Source organism: Haliotis cracherodii, unplaced genomic scaffold (genome assembly GCF_022045235.1).
Source record: "Haliotis cracherodii isolate W230 unplaced genomic scaffold, xgHalCrac1.p SCAF_28, whole genome shotgun sequence".
NCBI lineage: Eukaryota > Metazoa > Mollusca > Gastropoda > Lepetellida > Haliotidae > Haliotis > Haliotis cracherodii.
Genome location: NW_027266284.1, coordinates 2,040,105 through 2,059,532, shown reverse-complemented (window position 1 = coordinate 2,059,532; position 19,428 = coordinate 2,040,105). Strand labels below are relative to the sequence as shown.

The 19,428-nt window shown below is 40.2% G+C and overlaps 2 protein-coding genes across 8 annotated transcripts in view; both read right to left on the bottom strand.

The window, feature by feature from the left end:
• Positions 1–19,428, bottom strand: part of LOC139473397 (fibroblast growth factor receptor 1-like) — a 122,117-nt gene that overhangs the window by 30,012 nt on the left and 72,677 nt on the right. For 5 of the 7 annotated variants that reach the window (XM_071255965.1, XM_071255963.1, XM_071255964.1 and 2 more), the window contains 2 exons: positions 5,203–5,345; positions 1,256–1,422 (listed from right to left, as the gene is read on the bottom strand). In XM_071255965.1, coding sequence (XP_071112066.1) covers positions 1,256–1,422; positions 5,203–5,290 — 255 coding nt within the window. In that variant the 5' untranslated portion in view covers positions 5,291–5,345. Of the gene's footprint in view, positions 1–1,255; positions 1,423–5,202; positions 5,346–8,719; positions 8,802–13,419; positions 13,467–19,428 lie in introns of those variants that run through there. The other 2 variants (XM_071255969.1, XM_071255968.1) reach the window with 2 other exon arrangements.
• Positions 14,302–17,621, bottom strand: LOC139473312 (histone-lysine N-methyltransferase 2D-like). Its single transcript, XM_071255839.1, has 3 exons — positions 17,610–17,621; positions 16,595–17,108; positions 14,302–16,244 (listed from the first exon to the last, which is right to left on the bottom strand). Exons 1-3 carry the CDS (start codon positions 17,619–17,621, stop codon positions 14,302–14,304), a joined length of 2,469 nt encoding a protein of 822 aa, XP_071111940.1.

Below are 19,428 nucleotides of genomic sequence, written 5' to 3'. Positions count from 1 at the left end.
TCTGTCCTGTCACTTTTTTAAGGTGACAGCAGAGACAGTGACAGGAGAGACAAACTATGACATAATGCCAGCTTAGGACAATGACTTCTCTCTTGCACTAAAAAAAGAACACTGGTTGAGTTCCATTCTGACAGTCAAATATGCTCATTATATTTGTTTTTTTTAATAACAATTCCGGAACCCAAAATGCATGGTTACAGCACAGACACCTACAAAAAGTACACATCAAAAGACAACATTTACCAGTTATTTTGAAGACACTGCACCAATATAAATTGCTTCAGCATATGGTGCCATGATAGTACTGGAAAGGAAGAGACCTGCAAAGACCTTAGCCTTCTGGCTTACCAAAGGAGCAATTATTATTTGTACTTGTACTACCTGGTGACAGGACAGACACGATTACTCTGGACACGATTACTGTTTCCATAAATAATGATTCCAAGTGGAAAATCATCAGCTTTTCTGCTGTTATCTGCCTTTCATGATGTCATGCTACATAAATCACCAGGGCTTTGGGAAGTATTTGTTCCCAGAGACTTAAGATAATTCGAGAAAGTTTGATTTCTTATTTGTGGACAACAAGTTTCTGCACATTTCTGCACATTAAAGGTATTGTTCTGGCTAACATAAGGTTATAGCAGTAATTTGATCAGAATATTGCATAAATCTGATAAATATCTTCATTGTCAAGTAATCTGAAAACAGAATTATGAGTTGTTTTCAAGAAAATTCATTTGGACAGGAAATGTTACTTTTTTAGAGAATGACCCATATATACTTGTGACACTGCAGGAGCTATCACACAAATCATAATGGTGTCTGTGTATTTTAAAGTGTTTTGGCCCAAAGACATTTGCTTCAATAGCTAGAAGAGCGGCCAGGTATTGTTTTTAACCTTCTGACTTAACTAATCAGGAATCTATTTTGACCACCTCCAATTTTTAAGGCATAATAAAATGTCTAAACTTGCACTAATGTGTTTAGGGTGGAGAAATCATTAACTTGGAATAATAATTTCTGTCAGTTTTTCAAATGACCTTAAAATTGCAAATGTTCAGAAAACGTCAGTTAGAATAACTGTTTTCCCCCAACCTATAATTTGACTGGCTGGTTACTATTAGAGTAGAACAAAATTACATGTCATAGAAACTGACACTTGTCCTAAAGCTGGAGTTAAAATTTGATGCCACTGTCAGCAATAGTAAAACTACATGACAGCATCCGGAACCTTCTGAAGGTCTGGGTTACTTACAGTTATTTGGTCATTAGATGTAAGCTTGATGCCCTCTTTGTGCCAGGTTACTTTAGGCTTGGGTCTCCCTCGTGCAGCACAGTCCAGCTTGAGTGTCCTCTCTTCAAAAGCAGAGCGAATAGGGTCTTCCTCTGACTTGCGCCCCTTCCAGCGAGGCGCCTGACCATCTGTGGGAGGGACAGGATGACACTGTACAGTTTACCCATGCACATCTCCAACTCCACTTACAAAATACTTGGATATTTGCCATGTGCAGTTTGTGATTCTCAAACTTAACTTGTCAGTTAGAGAGCAATGCTAATGCATTGATCATCAACAGCTAGGTCATTTTGCGAGTTATATACTTTGGGTTTTTTTTCAGCCACAAAAATATGAAAAAAAAGAAAAGCAAACTTCTGTTTCTGTGAGATGTGTTCAGGTGGCACTAACCTCCCTGTTTCAGTGAAATGTGTTCAGGTAGCACTTACCTCCTTGTTGCTGTGAGATGTGTTCAGGTGGCACAAACCTCCCTGTTTCTGTGAGACGTGTTCAGGTGGCACTAACCTCCTTGTTTCAGTGAGATGTGTTCAGGTGGCACTAACCTCCTTGTTTCAGTGAGATGTGTTCAGGTGGCACTAACCTCCTTGTTTCAGTGAGATGTGTTCAGGTGGCACTAACCTCCTTGTTTCTGTGAGACGTGTTCAGGTGACACTAACCTCCTTGTTTCAGTGAGATGTGTTCAGGTAGCACTTACCTCCCTGTTTCAGTGAGATGTGTTCAGGTGGCACTAACCTCCCTGTTTCAGTGACGTGTTCAGGTGGCACTAACCTCCTTGTTTCAGTGACGTGTTCAGGTGGCACTAACCTCCCTGTTTCAGTGAGATGTGTTCAGGTGGCACTAACCTCCCTGTTTCAGTGAGATGTGTTCTGGAGGCACTAACCTCCCTGTTTCAGTGAGATGTGTTCAGGTGGCACTAACCTCCCTGTTTCAGTAAGATGTGTTCAGGTGGCACTAACCTCCTTGTTTCAGTGAGATGTGTTCAGGTGGCACTAACCTCCTGTTTCAGTAAGATGTGTTCTGGAGGCACTAACCTCCCTGTTTCAGTGAGATGTGTTCAGGTGGCACTAACCTCCCTGTTTCAGTAAGATGTGTTTAGGTGGCACTAACCTCCCTGTTTCGTTGAGATATGTTCAGGTGGCACTAACCTCCCTGTTTCAGTGAGATGTGTTCAGGTGGCACTAACCTCCCTGTTTCTGTGACGTGTTCAGGTGGCACTAACCTCCCTGTTTCAGTGAGATGTGTTCAGGTGGCACTAACCTCCCTGTTTCAGTAAGATGTGTTCAGGTGGCACTAACCTCCCTGTTTCAGTAAGATGTGTTCAGGTGGCACTAACCTCCCTGTTTCAGTGAGATGTCTTCAGGTAGCACTAACCTCCCTGTTTCTGTGACATGTTCAGGTAGCACTAACCTCCCTGTTTCTGTGACGTGTTCAGGTGGCACTAACCTCCCTGTTTCAGTAAGATGTGTTCAGGTGGCACTAACCTCCCTGTTTCAGTAAGATGTGTTCAGGTGGCACTAACCTCCCTGTTTCAGTAAGATGTGTTCAGGTGGCACTAACCTCCCTGTTTCAGTGACGTGTTCAGGTGGCACTAACCTCCCTGTTTCAGTGAGATGTGTTCAGGTGGCACTAACCTCCTTGTTTCAGTAAGATGTGTTCAGGTGGCACTAACCTCTCTGTTTCAGTAAGATGTGTTCAGGTGGCACTAACCTCCCTGTTTCAGTAAGATGTGTTCAGGTGGCACTAACCTCCTTGTTTCAGTGAGATGTGTTCAGGTGGCACTAACCTCCCTGTTTCAGTAAGATGTGTTCTGGAGGCACTAACCTCCCTGTTTCAGTGAGATGTGTTCAGGTGGCACTAACCTCCCTGTTTCAGTGAGATGTGTTTAGGTGGCACTAACCTCCCTGTTTCGTTGAGATATGTTCAGGTGGCACTAACCTCCCTGTTTCAGTGACGTGTTCAGGTGGCAATAACCTCCCTGTTTCGTTGAGATATGTTCAGGTGGCACTAACCTCCTTGTTTCAGTGACGTGTTCAGGTGGCACTAACCTCCCTGTTTCAGTGATGTGTTCAGGTGGCACTAACCTCCCTGTTTCAGTGAGATGTGTTCAGGTGGCACTAACCTCCTTGTTTCAGTAAGATGTGTTCAGGTGGCACTAACCTCCCTGTTTCAGTAAGATGTGTTCAGGTGGCACTAACCTCCCTGTTTCAGTGAGATGTGTTCAGGTGGCACTAACCTCCTGTTTCAGTAAGATGTGTTCTGGAGGCACTAACCTCCTTGTTTCAGTGAGATGTGTTCAGGTGGCACTAACCTCCCTGTTTCAGTAAGATGTGTTTAGGTGGCACTAACCTCCTTGTTTCAGTGAGATGTGTTCAGGTGGCACTAACCTCCTGTTTCAGTAAGATGTGTTCTGGAGGCACTAACCTCCCTGTTTCAGTGAGATGTGTTCAGGTGGCACTAACCTCCCTGTTTCAGTAAGATGTGTTTAGGTGGCACTAACCTCCCTGTTTCGTTGAGATATGTTCAGGTGGCACTAACCTCCCTGTTTCAGTGAGATGTGTTCAGGTGGCACTAACCTCCCTGTTTCTGTGACGTGTTCAGGTGGCACTAACCTCCCTGTTTCAGTGAGATGTGTTCAGGTGGCACTAACCTCCCTGTTTCAGTAAGATGTGTTCAGGTGGCACTAACCTCCCTGTTTCAGTAAGATGTGTTCAGGTGGCACTAACCTCCCTGTTTCAGTGAGATGTCTTCAGGTAGCACTAACCTCCCTGTTTCTGTGACATGTTCAGGTAGCACTAACCTCCCTGTTTCTGTGACGTGTTCAGGTGGCACTAACCTCCCTGTTTCAGTAAGATGTGTTCAGGTGGCACTAACCTCCCTGTTTCAGTAAGATGTGTTCAGGTGGCACTAACCTCCCTGTTTCAGTAAGATGTGTTCAGGTGGCACTAACCTCCCTGTTTCAGTAAGATGTGTTCAGGTGGCACTAACCTCCCTGTTTCAGTGAGATGTGTTCAGGTGGCACTAACCTCCTTGTTTCAGTAAGATGTGTTCAGGTGGCACTAACCTCTCTGTTTCAGTAAGATGTGTTCAGGTGGCACTAACCTCCCTGTTTCAGTAAGATGTGTTCAGGTGGCACTAACCTCCTTGTTTCAGTGAGATGTGTTCAGGTGGCACTAACCTCCCTGTTTCAGTAAGATGTGTTCTGGAGGCACTAACCTCCCTGTTTCAGTGAGATGTGTTCAGGTGGCACTAACCTCCCTGTTTCAGTAAGATGTGTTTAGGTGGCACTAACCTCCCTGTTTCGTTGAGATATGTTCAGGTGGCACTAACCTCCCTGTTTCAGTGACGTGTTCAGGTGGCAATAACCTCCCTGTTTCGTTGAGATATGTTCAGGTGGCACTAACCTCCTTGTTTCAGTGACGTGTTCAGGTGGCACTAACCTCCCTGTTTCAGTGATGTGTTCAGGTGGCACTAACCTCCCTGTTTCAGTGAGATGTGTTCAGGTGGCACTAACCTCCTTGTTTCAGTAAGATGTGTTCAGGTGGCACTAACCTCCCTGTTTCAGTAAGATGTGTTCAGGTGGCACTAACCTCCCTGTTTCAGTGAGATGTGTTCAGGTGGCACTAACCTCCCTGTTTCAGTGACGTTTTCAGGTGGCACTAACCTCCCTGTTTCAGTGATGTGTTCAGGTGGCACTAACCTCCCTGTTTCAGTAAGATATGTTCAAGTGGCACTAACCTCCCTGTTTCAGTGATGTGTTCAGGTGGCACTAACCTCCCTGTTTCAGTGAGATGTGTTCAGGTAACAGATGTGAGATGTGTTCAGGTTGTACAAGTCACCCTGGCCAAGTCAGATGTGTTCATGAGGTACCAAACGTCATGTTCAAGTGAAATGTGTAGCTGTGTGCTCACCTTTCTTGTTCTTCCTCTTCTTGGCAGCAACACCAAACATACATATAGCCAGAATGACTGTTAGAGCAAGGACACTGCTGCATTTCATGTTGGGGTTTGTTTGTGGTTACTTGGAGCTAGGATCTGGTCATAATTTGAGCCACCTGAAAACATGACACACAGTGTGTTCAATACTGTTCATATACTGACACATATAATAGTAACAGTAACACAACCCTTTCCAAAGCCACAAGAAATGTTTTGTCAATTTTACAATTTTGACTGTATCATGAGAATGTGTTAATGAATCACTATCAAATAATGATGATGCCAGGTGTTTGCGAAAAAGTGAGCATAAACTGACCCTCTGGTAGCACCCGTCACAAACACATGCAAATAGGGCTGGGACAGTTAACTCGGGTACCCTGCGTAGGACCCGGGTACCCATAGGACTATCCTGACCCGTGGTTAGTCATGTGACATATCTAGAACTCTGTAGTTACATTACAAGTCACTAATGTTCACATTTCTTTCTTACTATGCACCCATTCCTTCTGACTTTTCATATTGTTGAATTAAGATATAACTAAAATCAACTTTAGTGTATGCATGACCAGATCATTTAATACATGTATCTAAACACGTTGCATGTGCTGTGGTAAAAAAAAATTCCCAATCGGACATTTTGTATCTCTTGAGACCTACAGTGGGTACCTGGGTAGGGTTGGGTAATAGGGAGGTGGGTACCCGGGTAGTAAATTTGGACTCATTCCAGCCCTACATGCAAAGGCAAATCAATAGTTCACCTAAAAAAACCTACAGGAGCATATGGTACAAGTCAAAATAGGGAATTGCATCGGACACCCTTTTTGACTCAGATGCCTCAAATTTGGAAATGTCCTCCACATGTCAACTACAAAACTTTTTAAAAGCTTTACTGAGGCCTTGAATTAAACATATTTTGAACAAGAGTCGAATGATGCTCATACATCATGTACACAAATACACTTCAGAGTTTTGAATTCTGCGAATAATTTTCTGTTTTGTGATATCATCCATTTTAGGCAAAGCAAACTAGGATCCTTGTTAATATAGCTATTCTGGTCATTTTACTAAATCACCATTTATAGCATTATTCTGTGTATGTTTTTAACTCTATCAGATATTTACTTGGAAAATTCAATAAATTGTGATCACATGTAATCACCAATGATTATCTGAAATGTCTCCAGACACCCCAGAATCGTTTAGCATGTTTTAGCATGTTTTAGATTTCTAATGTGCCGAAGTTAACTCTCCATCATGCATACTTTCCTGAATCTTGGTCTTTGGGAATTATTGTTCCGATACATAAGCGAGGAGACATCCATTCCCCATCCAAGGGGTATATCAGTCCTTAGTGCACTGAGTAAGTTGTATGTTTCTATTTTGAACAGAAGGGTTACGTCTTGGTGTGAGGTCTATGGTAAAATTGCAGAGTCCCAGGCTCGTTTTCGTCATGATTACTCCACCATAGATAATATCTTTATATTACAGTGTATTATCCAGAGATATATTAGTAAGCGTAAGGGTAGGGTATATGGTTTGTTTGTCGATTTTGCAAAAGCCTTCGACAGTGTAAACCGGATGAAATTATGGTCAGTACTAACTAATAAAGGTGTCGCTGGCAAAATGATAAAAGCTATACGGTCTATTTATACAGCTGTTAAGGCCAGTGTTAAATTTAAACATACATTTTCTGAAATGTTTCAGTGTCCAAGAGGAGTACATCAGGGTTGTGTGTTAAGCCCCCTTTTATTCTCGATGTTTATTAACGGAACTAGCTGCTGAAGTTGAAAAGAATTCTGGACCAGGAATACAACTTCATCCTGATATTTCAGAGATATTCCTGTTATTATTTGCAGACAATATTATTTTAATCGCAGATACTATAGGTGGACTTAAGAAGAGTATTGAATTTCTAGAAAAATATTGTAATGATTATGATCTAGATGTCAATTTGGATAAAACCAAGGTGGTTGTTTTTAAGAAAGGCGGAGTGTTGTCAAGAAAAGAGATTTGATACTATAAAGGTCTAAAGTTGGAGTGTGTGTCCTCCTATAAATATTTGGGCGTTACTTTTACGAGAAGCCTGTCCTGGTCAAGTCATTTGTCAAATGCTGGTCTACAGGGGAAATAAGCAATTTTGGAATTTTTAAGTCATTGATAAAAATACATCCTCTTCGATATGAAAATAGTTCCAATTTTGCTCTATGGTTCCGAAGTCTGGGGTCTACACCAGAATGATGAATGGAAACTATACATACATTGGCATGCAAGCGCTTTCTAGGTGTCAAATCGTCAACACCCAACAACATGGTTCGAGGTGAATGTGGGCGGTATCCATTATATATTTATGCATACAAAAGAGTTATTGGTTATTGGATAAGGTTATTGAGTATGTCCGATTGTCGCTTTCCAAAGAAATGTTATTATATGATGCTTCAGGCAGAAAGTAATGGTAAAATTAATTGGGCATCAAAATGTAAATCTTTATTGTTCCGTTTGGGTTTTGGCTCTGTATGGGAAAAAGTGTATAAGTCATCCTCATTCGTTTTTGACAGAATTTATGTCGCGTCTGAAATGTAGTTATGAACATGATTGGCATAGTCTTCTGGTAAAGGGTAGTAAATCTTTCTCGTATTCTCTATTCAAGGTATCGTTTGGTACAGAGTTGTATCTTAGCTGTGTGACCGTCAGTAAATTGAGAGTGGCGCTAGCTCGGTTTAGATGTTTTTCGCATCAGCCGTGTGTTGAAACTGGGAGATATGCTGATATCCCACGTAACAGAAGACTATGTTGTGTTTGACATGCTGGGTATGTGGAGGACGAGTATCATTTTTTGTTAGTTTGCTCCGGTAATAACAAGCTACGCATGGATCACTTACCACAAACATTTTATGACTATCCGACCATACAAAAATTTAATATCATTATGTCTACAACTGATTGTAAATTAATTGAACGTCTAGCTATCTATATCTATCAAGCGATGTCACTTCGTAGTACATTATTGTCACAACAATAACAGCTGTGTACATCACATCCATTGTAATACAAATGTAACTATGGGCCGATGGCCTACACTTACGAAATAAACCTAATTGAAATTGAACTCTCCATCACATTGGATAATGTTCACAAAATCTTCTCACATGCCGGTCATGAGACACCTTTTACAATGTATCACATTTCATACTCAGCTGCAATACATACATCACTGAATTCCTCACACGTTACTAGCTTTAAGACATTTTTCATTTTATTTTAGAGGTGAAAGGCTGCTGGCTACAGAAATAGTGACACAAAATGCAGAACTAATACATATCTCAAATAACTTGTTACATCACAGTTATTTTACTTATTATGAAGTAGTATTTATCAAGTTGTGTTTATGTACCAGAAGGTTTTAAATAACTCCCCAGTAGCATACATTAATACATGCTGGTATTCAAAATGACTATCACTCCACTTCCAACTTTGACATGGCTAAACTAACCTATTTTCGTTACTCTTCATTGACCATGGCTGCCAAAAAGTTGTTCACGGTGACAGTGCTATTTACAAGTTGCATGAAGTCAGGACAACCCTGATCTATAACTATGTACACCAGAAACATGATGATTTACTATGGAATTGAGCCTTCTAACTCAACCTTACTGCCAACAGAACCACCCTGTAGTATTGCTGAAAACAGACACGTGTAAGATTAGTTTAACAACATTTTACAACACAAAGTGTCGGAGAGACTGCTCTTTTTTATGAGCTATGATCGTGTGGCTCTGACACAGTCATTCGTGTAATGGTGTGTGATCTGAAATAGATTTCATCATGTTTCATATACTGTTGTTATGATAACTAATTTAAACAATTCTACTGGTTTATCGGCAGGCATTGTCATATGTTTGGTGCATAGTCTATCCGTATATAAATGTTTTTATACATTTTTCGTTTGAAAATGCATGTTAATTTTGAGACATTGAATGAAATAGTTACTGGATTTCAATTTCATTTTGACCAATCAGAAACATGCATTTAAAATATGTCACTGTCAAACTTTAAATAAGAGGTATCAAAATTAATATGACGACCTCAAATTTCAAACAGTAGGATTATCACCAAGTCCCTAAGCAAGAACCATCAAGTGACGAGAGATATTTTTGTGAGCCTTTAGGGTCTTTGGACGAGGGCAGAATTTTCTGGATATAATTTGAACAGAAACATTTTGAACCAAGCAACAGAACAGGAAGGAGTATCAGTGGCATATATGCTTAGATTTGGCTGGTTTGAATCATGAAGATCAAAGCAGTGTTTTGTCACATCACTGTTTGTGCTAAACCTGCGACACACCCTATGCCGTTGACCTTAACATGGGAATAATTGTGGGTGAGGTCATGTGAACTTTCAACTATGCATCTGCCAAACCCTTACATGAGATCCAACCAAACCTTCCTTTGAAGGCCAATTGGCTCATCTTCCGATTCATTCTGTCTGATCTTCAACAAATCCCCCTCCCAAATAGGCTCATAGAGAGTCACTATGTCCAACCCTGGTTTCCCCAGTATCCCCAGAAAGACACTGTTCACACCAGCAGAATCTTGGTCCTGCTACATGCTGAATGGACACTTAAATGTGTCTGACGAAGATGGCGATGAATATTGGTCACAAAAATGTACATCATATATTGTCATGAATAAAGTGGGTCTTTTTCACACATTTCTAATGTTTTTCATTACTGTTATTATCATTTGTTTCATGGCGAAAATTACTGAACATGTAACTGAATGTCTTAGGGCTATAAATAAAATCATTTGTATGCAAATGATATGCCATGGTTAAAGTGTTGTCATCTCATGATTACACCAACATTTAGGGTTAAGGTCTTGAATGTCAAAATTATCACCAAAACCCTCCAATAATGTTCAGATATTGAATGTATACAGTTCCAATGGGTTATGAAAGCCATATCGTATAATATACAACCAAAACTATTTAGTGCAAATGTGTTAATAGCCACTTCTAACTACTCATATACAACACTGTCTGCATATACTGGCACCCCCTCACAACACTGCATATACTGACACACCCTCACAACACTGTCTGCACATACTGACACACCTTAAGAAAACTGCATATACTGACAAACAACATCACTGTCTGCATATACTGACACACCCTCACAAGACTGTGTACATATACTGACACACTGACAACACTGTGTACATATACTGACACACCTTCACAACACTGGGTACATATACTGACACACCTTCACAACACTGTGTACATATACTGACAACACTGTGTACATATACTGACAACACTGTGTACATATACTGACACACCCTCACAACACTGTGAACATATACTGACACACCCTCACAACACTGTGAACATATACTGACACACCCTCACAACACTGTGAACATATACTGACACACCCTCACAACACTGGGTACATATACTGACACACCTTCACAACACTGTGTACATATTCTGACACACCCTTACAACACTGTGTACATATACTGACAACACTGTGTACATATACTGACAACACTGTGTACATATACTGACACACCCTCACAACACTGTGAACATATACTGACACACCCTCACAACACTGTGAACATATATTGACACACCCTCACAACACTGTGAACATATACTGACACACCCTCACAACACTGTGAACGTATACTGACACACCCTCACAACACTGGGTACATATACTGACACACTCACAACACTGTGTACATATACTGACACACTCACAACACTGTGTACATATACTGACAACACTGTGTACATATACTGACACACTCACAACACTGTATACATATACTGACACACCTTCACAACACTGTATACATATACTGACACACTCACAACACTGTATACATATACTGACACACTCACAACACTGTGTACATATACTGACACACTCACAACACTGTATACATATGCTGACACACCCTCACAACACTGTGAACATATACTGACACACCCTCACAACACTGTGAACATATACTGACACACCCTCACAACACTGGGTACATATACTGACACACCCTCACAACACTGTACACAAATACTGACACACCCTCACAACACTGTATACATATACTGACACACCTTCACAACACTGGGTACATATACTGACACACCTTCACAACACTGGGTACATATACTGACACACCTTCACAACACTGTGTACATATACTGACACACCCTTACAACACTGTGTACATATACTGACAACACTGTGTACATATACTGACAACACTGTGTACATATACTGACACACCCTCACAACACTGTGAACATATACTGACACACTCACAACACTGTATACATATACTGACACACTCACAACACTGTATACATATACTGACACACTCACAACACTGTATACATATACTGACACACTCACAACACTGTATACATATACTGACACACTCACAACACTGTGAACATATACTGACACACTAACAACACTGTATACATATACTGACACACTCACAACACTGTATACATATACTGACACATTCACAACACTGTGCACATATACTGACACACTCACAACTCTGTATACATATACTGACACACTCAAAACACTGTGTACATATACTGACACACCCTCACAACACTGTATACATATACTGACACACCCTCTCAACACTGTATACATATACTGACACACTCACAACACTGTGTACATATACTGACACACTCACAACACTGTGTACATATACTGACACACTCACAACACTGTATACATATACTGACACACCCTAACAACACTGTACACAAATACTGACCCACCCTCACAACACTGTATACATATACTGACACACTCACAACACCGTGTACATATACTGACACACCCTCACAACACTGGATACATATACTGACACACTGACAACACGGTGCACATACACTGACACACTGACAACACTGTGCACATACACTGACACACCCTTACAACACTGTATACATACGGACATATCTAACACAACTTTCAGGGAAAGAATACATTACTGTTCTCCCCAAGTAATGTGCCCAAAGTTAAAGGAATCCTCTGTGTGAATAGAAAGTGTTCTTTTTCCAACAGGATCCCTAAATTTATCTTTACTCTGAGGAGTGTTTCGTACTGTCTTCTCCAAATATGATAGGGATATTTCACAAGGTAGATACATTAGTCCAGTTCAGAACAATGTGCGTATTATTTTGAAGTATTTTTTTTGAGCGGTATTCTGATGATGAAGCTGATCTCCTGTTGACCTGATACACTACATATGTGTGCATCAACACAGTCTACCCTGCTGTCAGAACCATTACACAGACAGAAAGCTTGTATCAGTCTCCACCACATCTGGCCATCAGCCCTGCTGGCAGGAAGGAGTCTACGCCTCCACACCTGCCTCACACCCTTAGTTGGATCAGTCCACAAAGCATTCTTTGCATATGGTCCTGTCCATAAATGAAACAGGGTAGAGGCAATTTTAAGTCTTCCAAAAAGATTATGAGCCATCCATGTTGAGTGATGAACTGCCCACCTGCCATGGCCCCATCAAACATAGTTGACAACTGGACAGAGACAGGGAGGGGGGAAAGTGATACAAACAAACCTTCATGCAATAAACCAACAACTTCAAAAACTTACGATTGTTTGTAATTCTTATTTCTTTATATCCCGCCACAGATTAAATGGCCATGTTTACATGTGTCCTCTCTAATTTTGGTTGTTTCTTGAGACACTTCAGGAAATTATCATGACTTGAAACAGCAGTCACATCCATATATTTCAAATAAATTGGACATTCCCTCTGCAATACTTGTTGTGGTGAGTAGAGCATGAAATACACAGAATAGTTGTGCTGGCTACAGTTCCAGGCCCCAGCAGCAGTACATATGCATCCAAGCCGGACACCACCACTCATCTCAGTTTCTAGGAACTGTCTACTTACATCTTGAAAATCTATGACTTAATTCCATGGTTCATGAAACAATTTTGCCAGAAGAGCAGTTACTTAGAAAAACCTCAATCCTATATTTACAGAATTCTTAGTTGTGCAGTTTCTCCTCCCTTCATAAATAGTGTTGCTTTTGATGAGGTATCCTAATATAATATAAGAAATAGGGATGTCAGGTAGTAATCAAAACACAGTGACAAAAGCAATTAGCCATAATTACCATCGCTGTAATAACCAAATGAATCTCTAGCCACAATTACATGTATCTGTTGGGCCGCCTGGGGGTCCTAAGCCTTGAATAACAATGTTGTAGGGCTGCTGAGCTGGATGTGAGGAGAGATGCCCTGCAGATTGGACCCCTGGGGCGAGCTGCCCTGGCAGGGATGGGTCCCTGTAGTCAGCATTGTGTGGACAGTGTTACATAATGTTACCTTTATCAACCTGCCATGTGGGACAACCACAAAGCCTCGAACAGAACACAGCCTCTAAGTTTGTTTTTTACCGGGGAGCCAAGTGACTCCTAGCATAAATATTTTAGGAGCCAAATGCAAGGAGCCAGAGTGACTCAGAGAGAATTTGAGACAGGACATATGGCTGCAGGGGTTTCACTGCCTCAAGTATAAAGATGTACATTGAATAATAATAAGAATATTTCCTTTTTTGTACAATATTATTTTAGAATTGGGTACGCCTGTCAAAACATCTACAGTGCAAGGTACACCTGTCAAAACATCTACAGTGCCAGGTACACCTGGCAAAACATCTACAGTGCCAGGTATCCCTGTCCACACAGAACTATTCAATCCACAATGATTCCCGAGTGACATTCATTGCATTATTTTCAGTTTCAAAATCAGCTTATTTTTTATATCACTGACAGACTGTTACAAACTTATTTCTTATGTCATTGACAGACTGTTACAAACTCTAGATTTAGTGTCTTTTTACAACTTATTTTATTGTGAATATGTCAGATTGTGAAAATGTAATTACTGACAGTTTCAAAAATTATTATTAATAATATTACTGGTAAACTAGGAAAACAAACACCAGTTTGCACATTTTCTAACTGGTTTTGGAATTCTAATGAAACTGTGCCGAGTTATCCAAGTAACTGGTACGGGTTTACAAATGTATACTCTTCAGGTTCAATAGACACTGGATCAGCAGGGGTTACAAATGGATACACTTCAGGTTCAATAGACACTGGATCAGCAGGGTTTACAAATGCATACTCTTCAGGTTCAATAGACACTGGATCAGCAGGGTTTACAAATGCATACTCTTCAGGTTCAATAGACACTGGATCAGCAGGGTTTACAAATGTATACTCTTCAGGTTCAATAGACACTGGATCAGCAGGGTTTACAAATGCATACTCTTCAGGTTCAATAGACACTGGATCAGCAGGGTTTACAAATGCATACTCTTCAGGTTCAATAGACACTGGATCAGCAGGGTTTACAAATGTATACTCTTCAGGTTCAATAGACACTGGATCAGCAGGGTTTACAAATGTATAGACTTCAGGTTCAATAGACACTGGATCAGCAGGGTTTACAAATGCATACACTTCAAGTTCAATAGACACTGGATCAGCAGGATCTACAAATGTATACACTTCAGGTTCAATAGACACTGGATCAGCAGGGTTTACAAATGGATACTCTTCAGGTTCAATAGACACTGGATCAGCAGGGTCTACAAATGGATACACTTCAGGTTCAATAGACACTGGATCAGCAGGGTTTACAAATGGATAAACCTCAGGTTCAATAGACACTGGATCAGCAGGGTTTACAAATGGATACTCTTCAGGTTCAATAGACACTGGATCAGCAGGGTTTACAAATGGATACATTTCAGGTTCTATAGACACTGGATCAGCAGGGTTTACAAATGGATACACTTCAGTTTCAATAGACACTGGATCAGCAGGGTTTACAAATGGATACACTTCAGGTTCAATAGACACTGGATCAGCAGGGTTTACAAATGGATACATTTCAGGTTCTATAGACACTGGATCAGCAGGGTTTACAAATGGATACTCTTCAGGTTCAATAGACACTGGATCAGCAGGGGTTACAAATGGATACACTTCAGGGTCAATAGACACTGGATCAGCAGGGTTTACAAATGGATACTCTTCAGGTTCAATAGACACTGGATCAGCAGGGTTTACAAATGCATACACTTCAGGTTCAATAGACACTGGATCAGCAGGGTTTACAAATGGATACACTTCAAGTTCAATAGACACTGGATCAGCAGGATCTACAAATGTATACACTTCAGGTTCAATAGACACTGGATCAGCAGGGTTTACAAATGGATACACTTCAGGTTCAATAGACACTGGATCAGCAGGGTTTACAAATGGATACACTTCAGGTTCAATAGACACTGGATCAGCAGGGTTTACAAATGGATACACTTCAGGTTCAATAGACACTGGATCAGCAGGGTTTACAAATGGATACTCTTCAGGTTCAATAGACACTGGATCAGCAGGGTTTACAAATGGATACTCTTCAGGTTCAATAGACACTGGATCAGCAGGGTTTACAAATGCATACACTTCAGGTTCAATAGACACTGGATCAGAAGGGGTTACAAATGGATAAACCTCAGGTTCAATAGACACTGGATCAGCAGGGTTTACAAATGCATACACTTCAGGTTCAATAGACACTGGATCAGCAGGGGTTACAAATGGATAAACCTCAGGTTCAATAGACACTGGGTCAGTAGGGGTTACAAATGGATACAGTTCAGGTTCAATAGACACTGGATCAGCAGGGTTTACAAATGGATACACTTCAGGTTCAATAGACACTGGATCAGCAGGGGTTACAAATGGATAAACCTCAGGTTCAATAGACACTGGATCAGCAGGGGTTACAAATGGATACACTTCAGGTTCAATAGACACTGGATCAGCAGGGGTTACAAATGGATACACTTCAGGTTCAATAGACACTGGATCAGCAGGGTTTACAAATGGATAAACCTCAGGTTCAATAGACACTGGATCAGCAGGGTCTACAAATGGATACACTTCAGGTTCAATAGACACTGGATCAGCAGGGTTTACAAATGGATACACTTCAGGTTCAATAGACACTGGATCAGCAGGGTTTACAAAAGGAAAAAAATCACGTTCAATAGACACTGGATCAGCAGGGTTTACAAATGGATACACTTCAGGTTCAATAGACACTGGATCAGCAGGGTTTACAAATGGATACACTTCAGGTTCAATAGACACTGGATCAGCAGGGTTTACAAATGGATACACTTCAGGTTCAATAGACACTGGATCAGCAGGGTTTACAAATGGATACACTTCAGGTTCAATAGACAGTGGATCAGCAGGGTTTACAAATGGATACTTTCAGGTTCAATAGACACTGGATCAGCAGGGTCTACAAATGGATACACTTCAGGTTCAATAGACACTGGATCAGCAGGGTTTACAAATGGATACACTTCAGGTTCAATAGACACTGGATCAGCAGGGTTTACAAATGGATAAACCTCAGGTTCAATAGACACTGGATCAGCAGGGTCTACAAATGGATACACTTCAGGTTCAATAGACACTGGATCAGCAGGGGTTACAAATGGATAAACCTCAGGTTCAATAGACACTGGATCAGCAGGGTTTACAAATGGATACTCTTCAGGTTCAATAGACACTGGATCAGCAGGGGTTACAAATGGATACACTTCAGGTTCAACAGACACTGGATCAGCAGGGTTTACAAATGGATACTTTTCAGGTTCAACAGACACTGGATCAGCAGGGTTTACAAATGGATACTTCTGAGGTTCTATAGACACTGGATCAGCAGGGTTTACAAATGGATAAACCTCCAGGTTCAATAGACACTGGATCAGCAGGGTCTACAAATGGATACACTTCAGTTTCAATAGACACTGGATCAGCAGGAGTTACAAATGGATACACTTCAGGTTCAATAGACACTGGATCAGCAGGGGTTACAAATGGATACACTTCAGGTTCAATAGACACTGGATCAGCAGGGGTTACAAATGGATACACTTCAGGTTCAATAGACACTGGATCAGCAGGGTCTACCAATGGATACATTAAAATAGTAAATGAACACAAAACTGATTTAAATCTATTCTACCCTGAAAAATATGCTATGTGCTGATAGCAGAAGTGATGAGTGATGTAGTATCCACTTAGATTTCAATAAATTGACTTACAAGACAGTGATTTTTGAATCTGTGACAAGCAATCTTTATACACATGTTTGTATGTTAATTCCCTTCTATACAAGACAACCAAATGATTTAACAAGGGAAATACTCTCCAAGCAATACTTCAACAGTCCTCCTTAGTGCCTGAAGTTGCAGCCTTGACTTCCAAATACCCACCACTGTTATCATCTTTTCTTTATGTTTAACCCCCTGGATGCAAGAGGGACATACATGTCCCTCCTGTTCAACCCTCACTTTGAAGTGGAAAAAAATTCAACATACATCAAAATACATACACAAATACACTTCATAGTTTTGAATTCTGTGGCAAATTCCCGGGTCTATGCTAGCCAAAGCAAACTTACTAAAAATCACCTCTGAAAATTAGGCATATGGTAAATGTCGCCATTTTTTACACATTACTAAATCACCGTTCACAGTGTTATTTACAGTATGTCTAACCGCCTCCGTGGTCTAGTGGTAGAGCGTCTGCCTGGAGAGCGGAAGGTCAGGAGTTCGATCCCCAGCTGCATCAAATTAAAAGACGTTAAAAGATGGTACTTGTTGTTACCCTGTCTGGCGCTCGGCATTAAGGGGCTAAAACAAAGACTGGTCGGCTCAAAGTCAATATACTGTGTCTGAGTGGGGTATTCTTGTTAAACTGCTGGCACTATAAATCAGCCTCAGTCTGGACTAGTACAAGCAGCCACATGCACACACGTGCATGCATGTCGCTATAAGTGCAATAATCTAGACGCGACGTTCAACCTAATTTCACCTCACCTACAGTATGTCTTGAAATCATAACTTTCGATATTTACTCAGTTAAATGAATTTCAAAAATAGCATTTTAGTAATCACAGGTATTTGTTTTTTTATCAATCACCAATGATCATTCCAAAAAATTGGTACACTATAACTGTTTTATTGTTTTGGAAAATACGCATAAATGTACACTGAAGTGAACTTTGTGCCATATTGGACAGTGTTTACAAAATCACATCTCGTGTATGCCCATTATGAGATGCCGATTACAGCACATATATTTCAAACTCAGCTGCGATACACTCCTTGAATTTCAAAAACTTGGCAAATGGTCCTTATCACCAATACAAAGTGTCTAGATGAAATCAAGCAAAATGAATTAAGTAAATTAATCTGAGACAAGATGAAGAGAAATAATCACATAATGATAAACAAATACATGTCCAATATTGAAAATAATTTTGTTTGTTTTGAAATATTCTTTTGGCTATTTGATCATGTAATATTGATGCCAAACAGGTGCATGTCTTGTCCAATTAAGAGACATGGTAAAATTATCTAATTGTTTATCTATTCAAGACATTATGTACATGGTAAAAACAGTCATTTTATGTAGTGTCGAAAAAGCATATAATTCCATTTTACACATTGAGATTTTCTATACCATGAATGAAAATAAGGTGATATATATATATTAATCAAATTACCAATGTTGTCTTTCTCCAACGTCGTCAAAGACATAAAACCAGCCATGATCATCCTTTCTTTTAGTTATTCATTACATTAGATGATAAGGCTGTGATCCATTAATAATAGTGCAACATAAGTCAAATGACACTTACACAATCAGGAGAATTTTGGAATCTAAAGACTACTTTATCTGTTAGATAGGGCCATACATTTCACTATAACTTCCTTTTTTATGTTTTGTTTTATACCTTACGTATACAGTTTCGATATCAATCTTTCTGTTGGAATAGTTTGGTTCCTCATGAACAAAAATCATGCATGTATATAATTGTCCTTATCCACATTAAATTCTCACCAAGTGACCTGAGTTACAATGAACTAGTGGTAAGTATAGCAGAGTTATGCCCCCTTTTCTTTGTATATGTGTAACCATTCTGTCGTCTTGACGTCATAGAGGAAAATCACTTTTCATCATTTACGCCAAGGTAACTTTTCAGATCTTTGGAAAATGTGCAGCAGTAAAATAACTTGGCATCCAGCG

Excerpts from the sequence above, each read along its gene's own strand:
- LOC139473312 (XM_071255839.1), bottom strand. Across the intron at positions 16,245-16,594 it reads AGTGTCTATTGAACCTGAAA|ACCCTGCTGATCCAGTGTCT; the intron begins GTATCCATTTGT and ends ATCCATTTGTAG.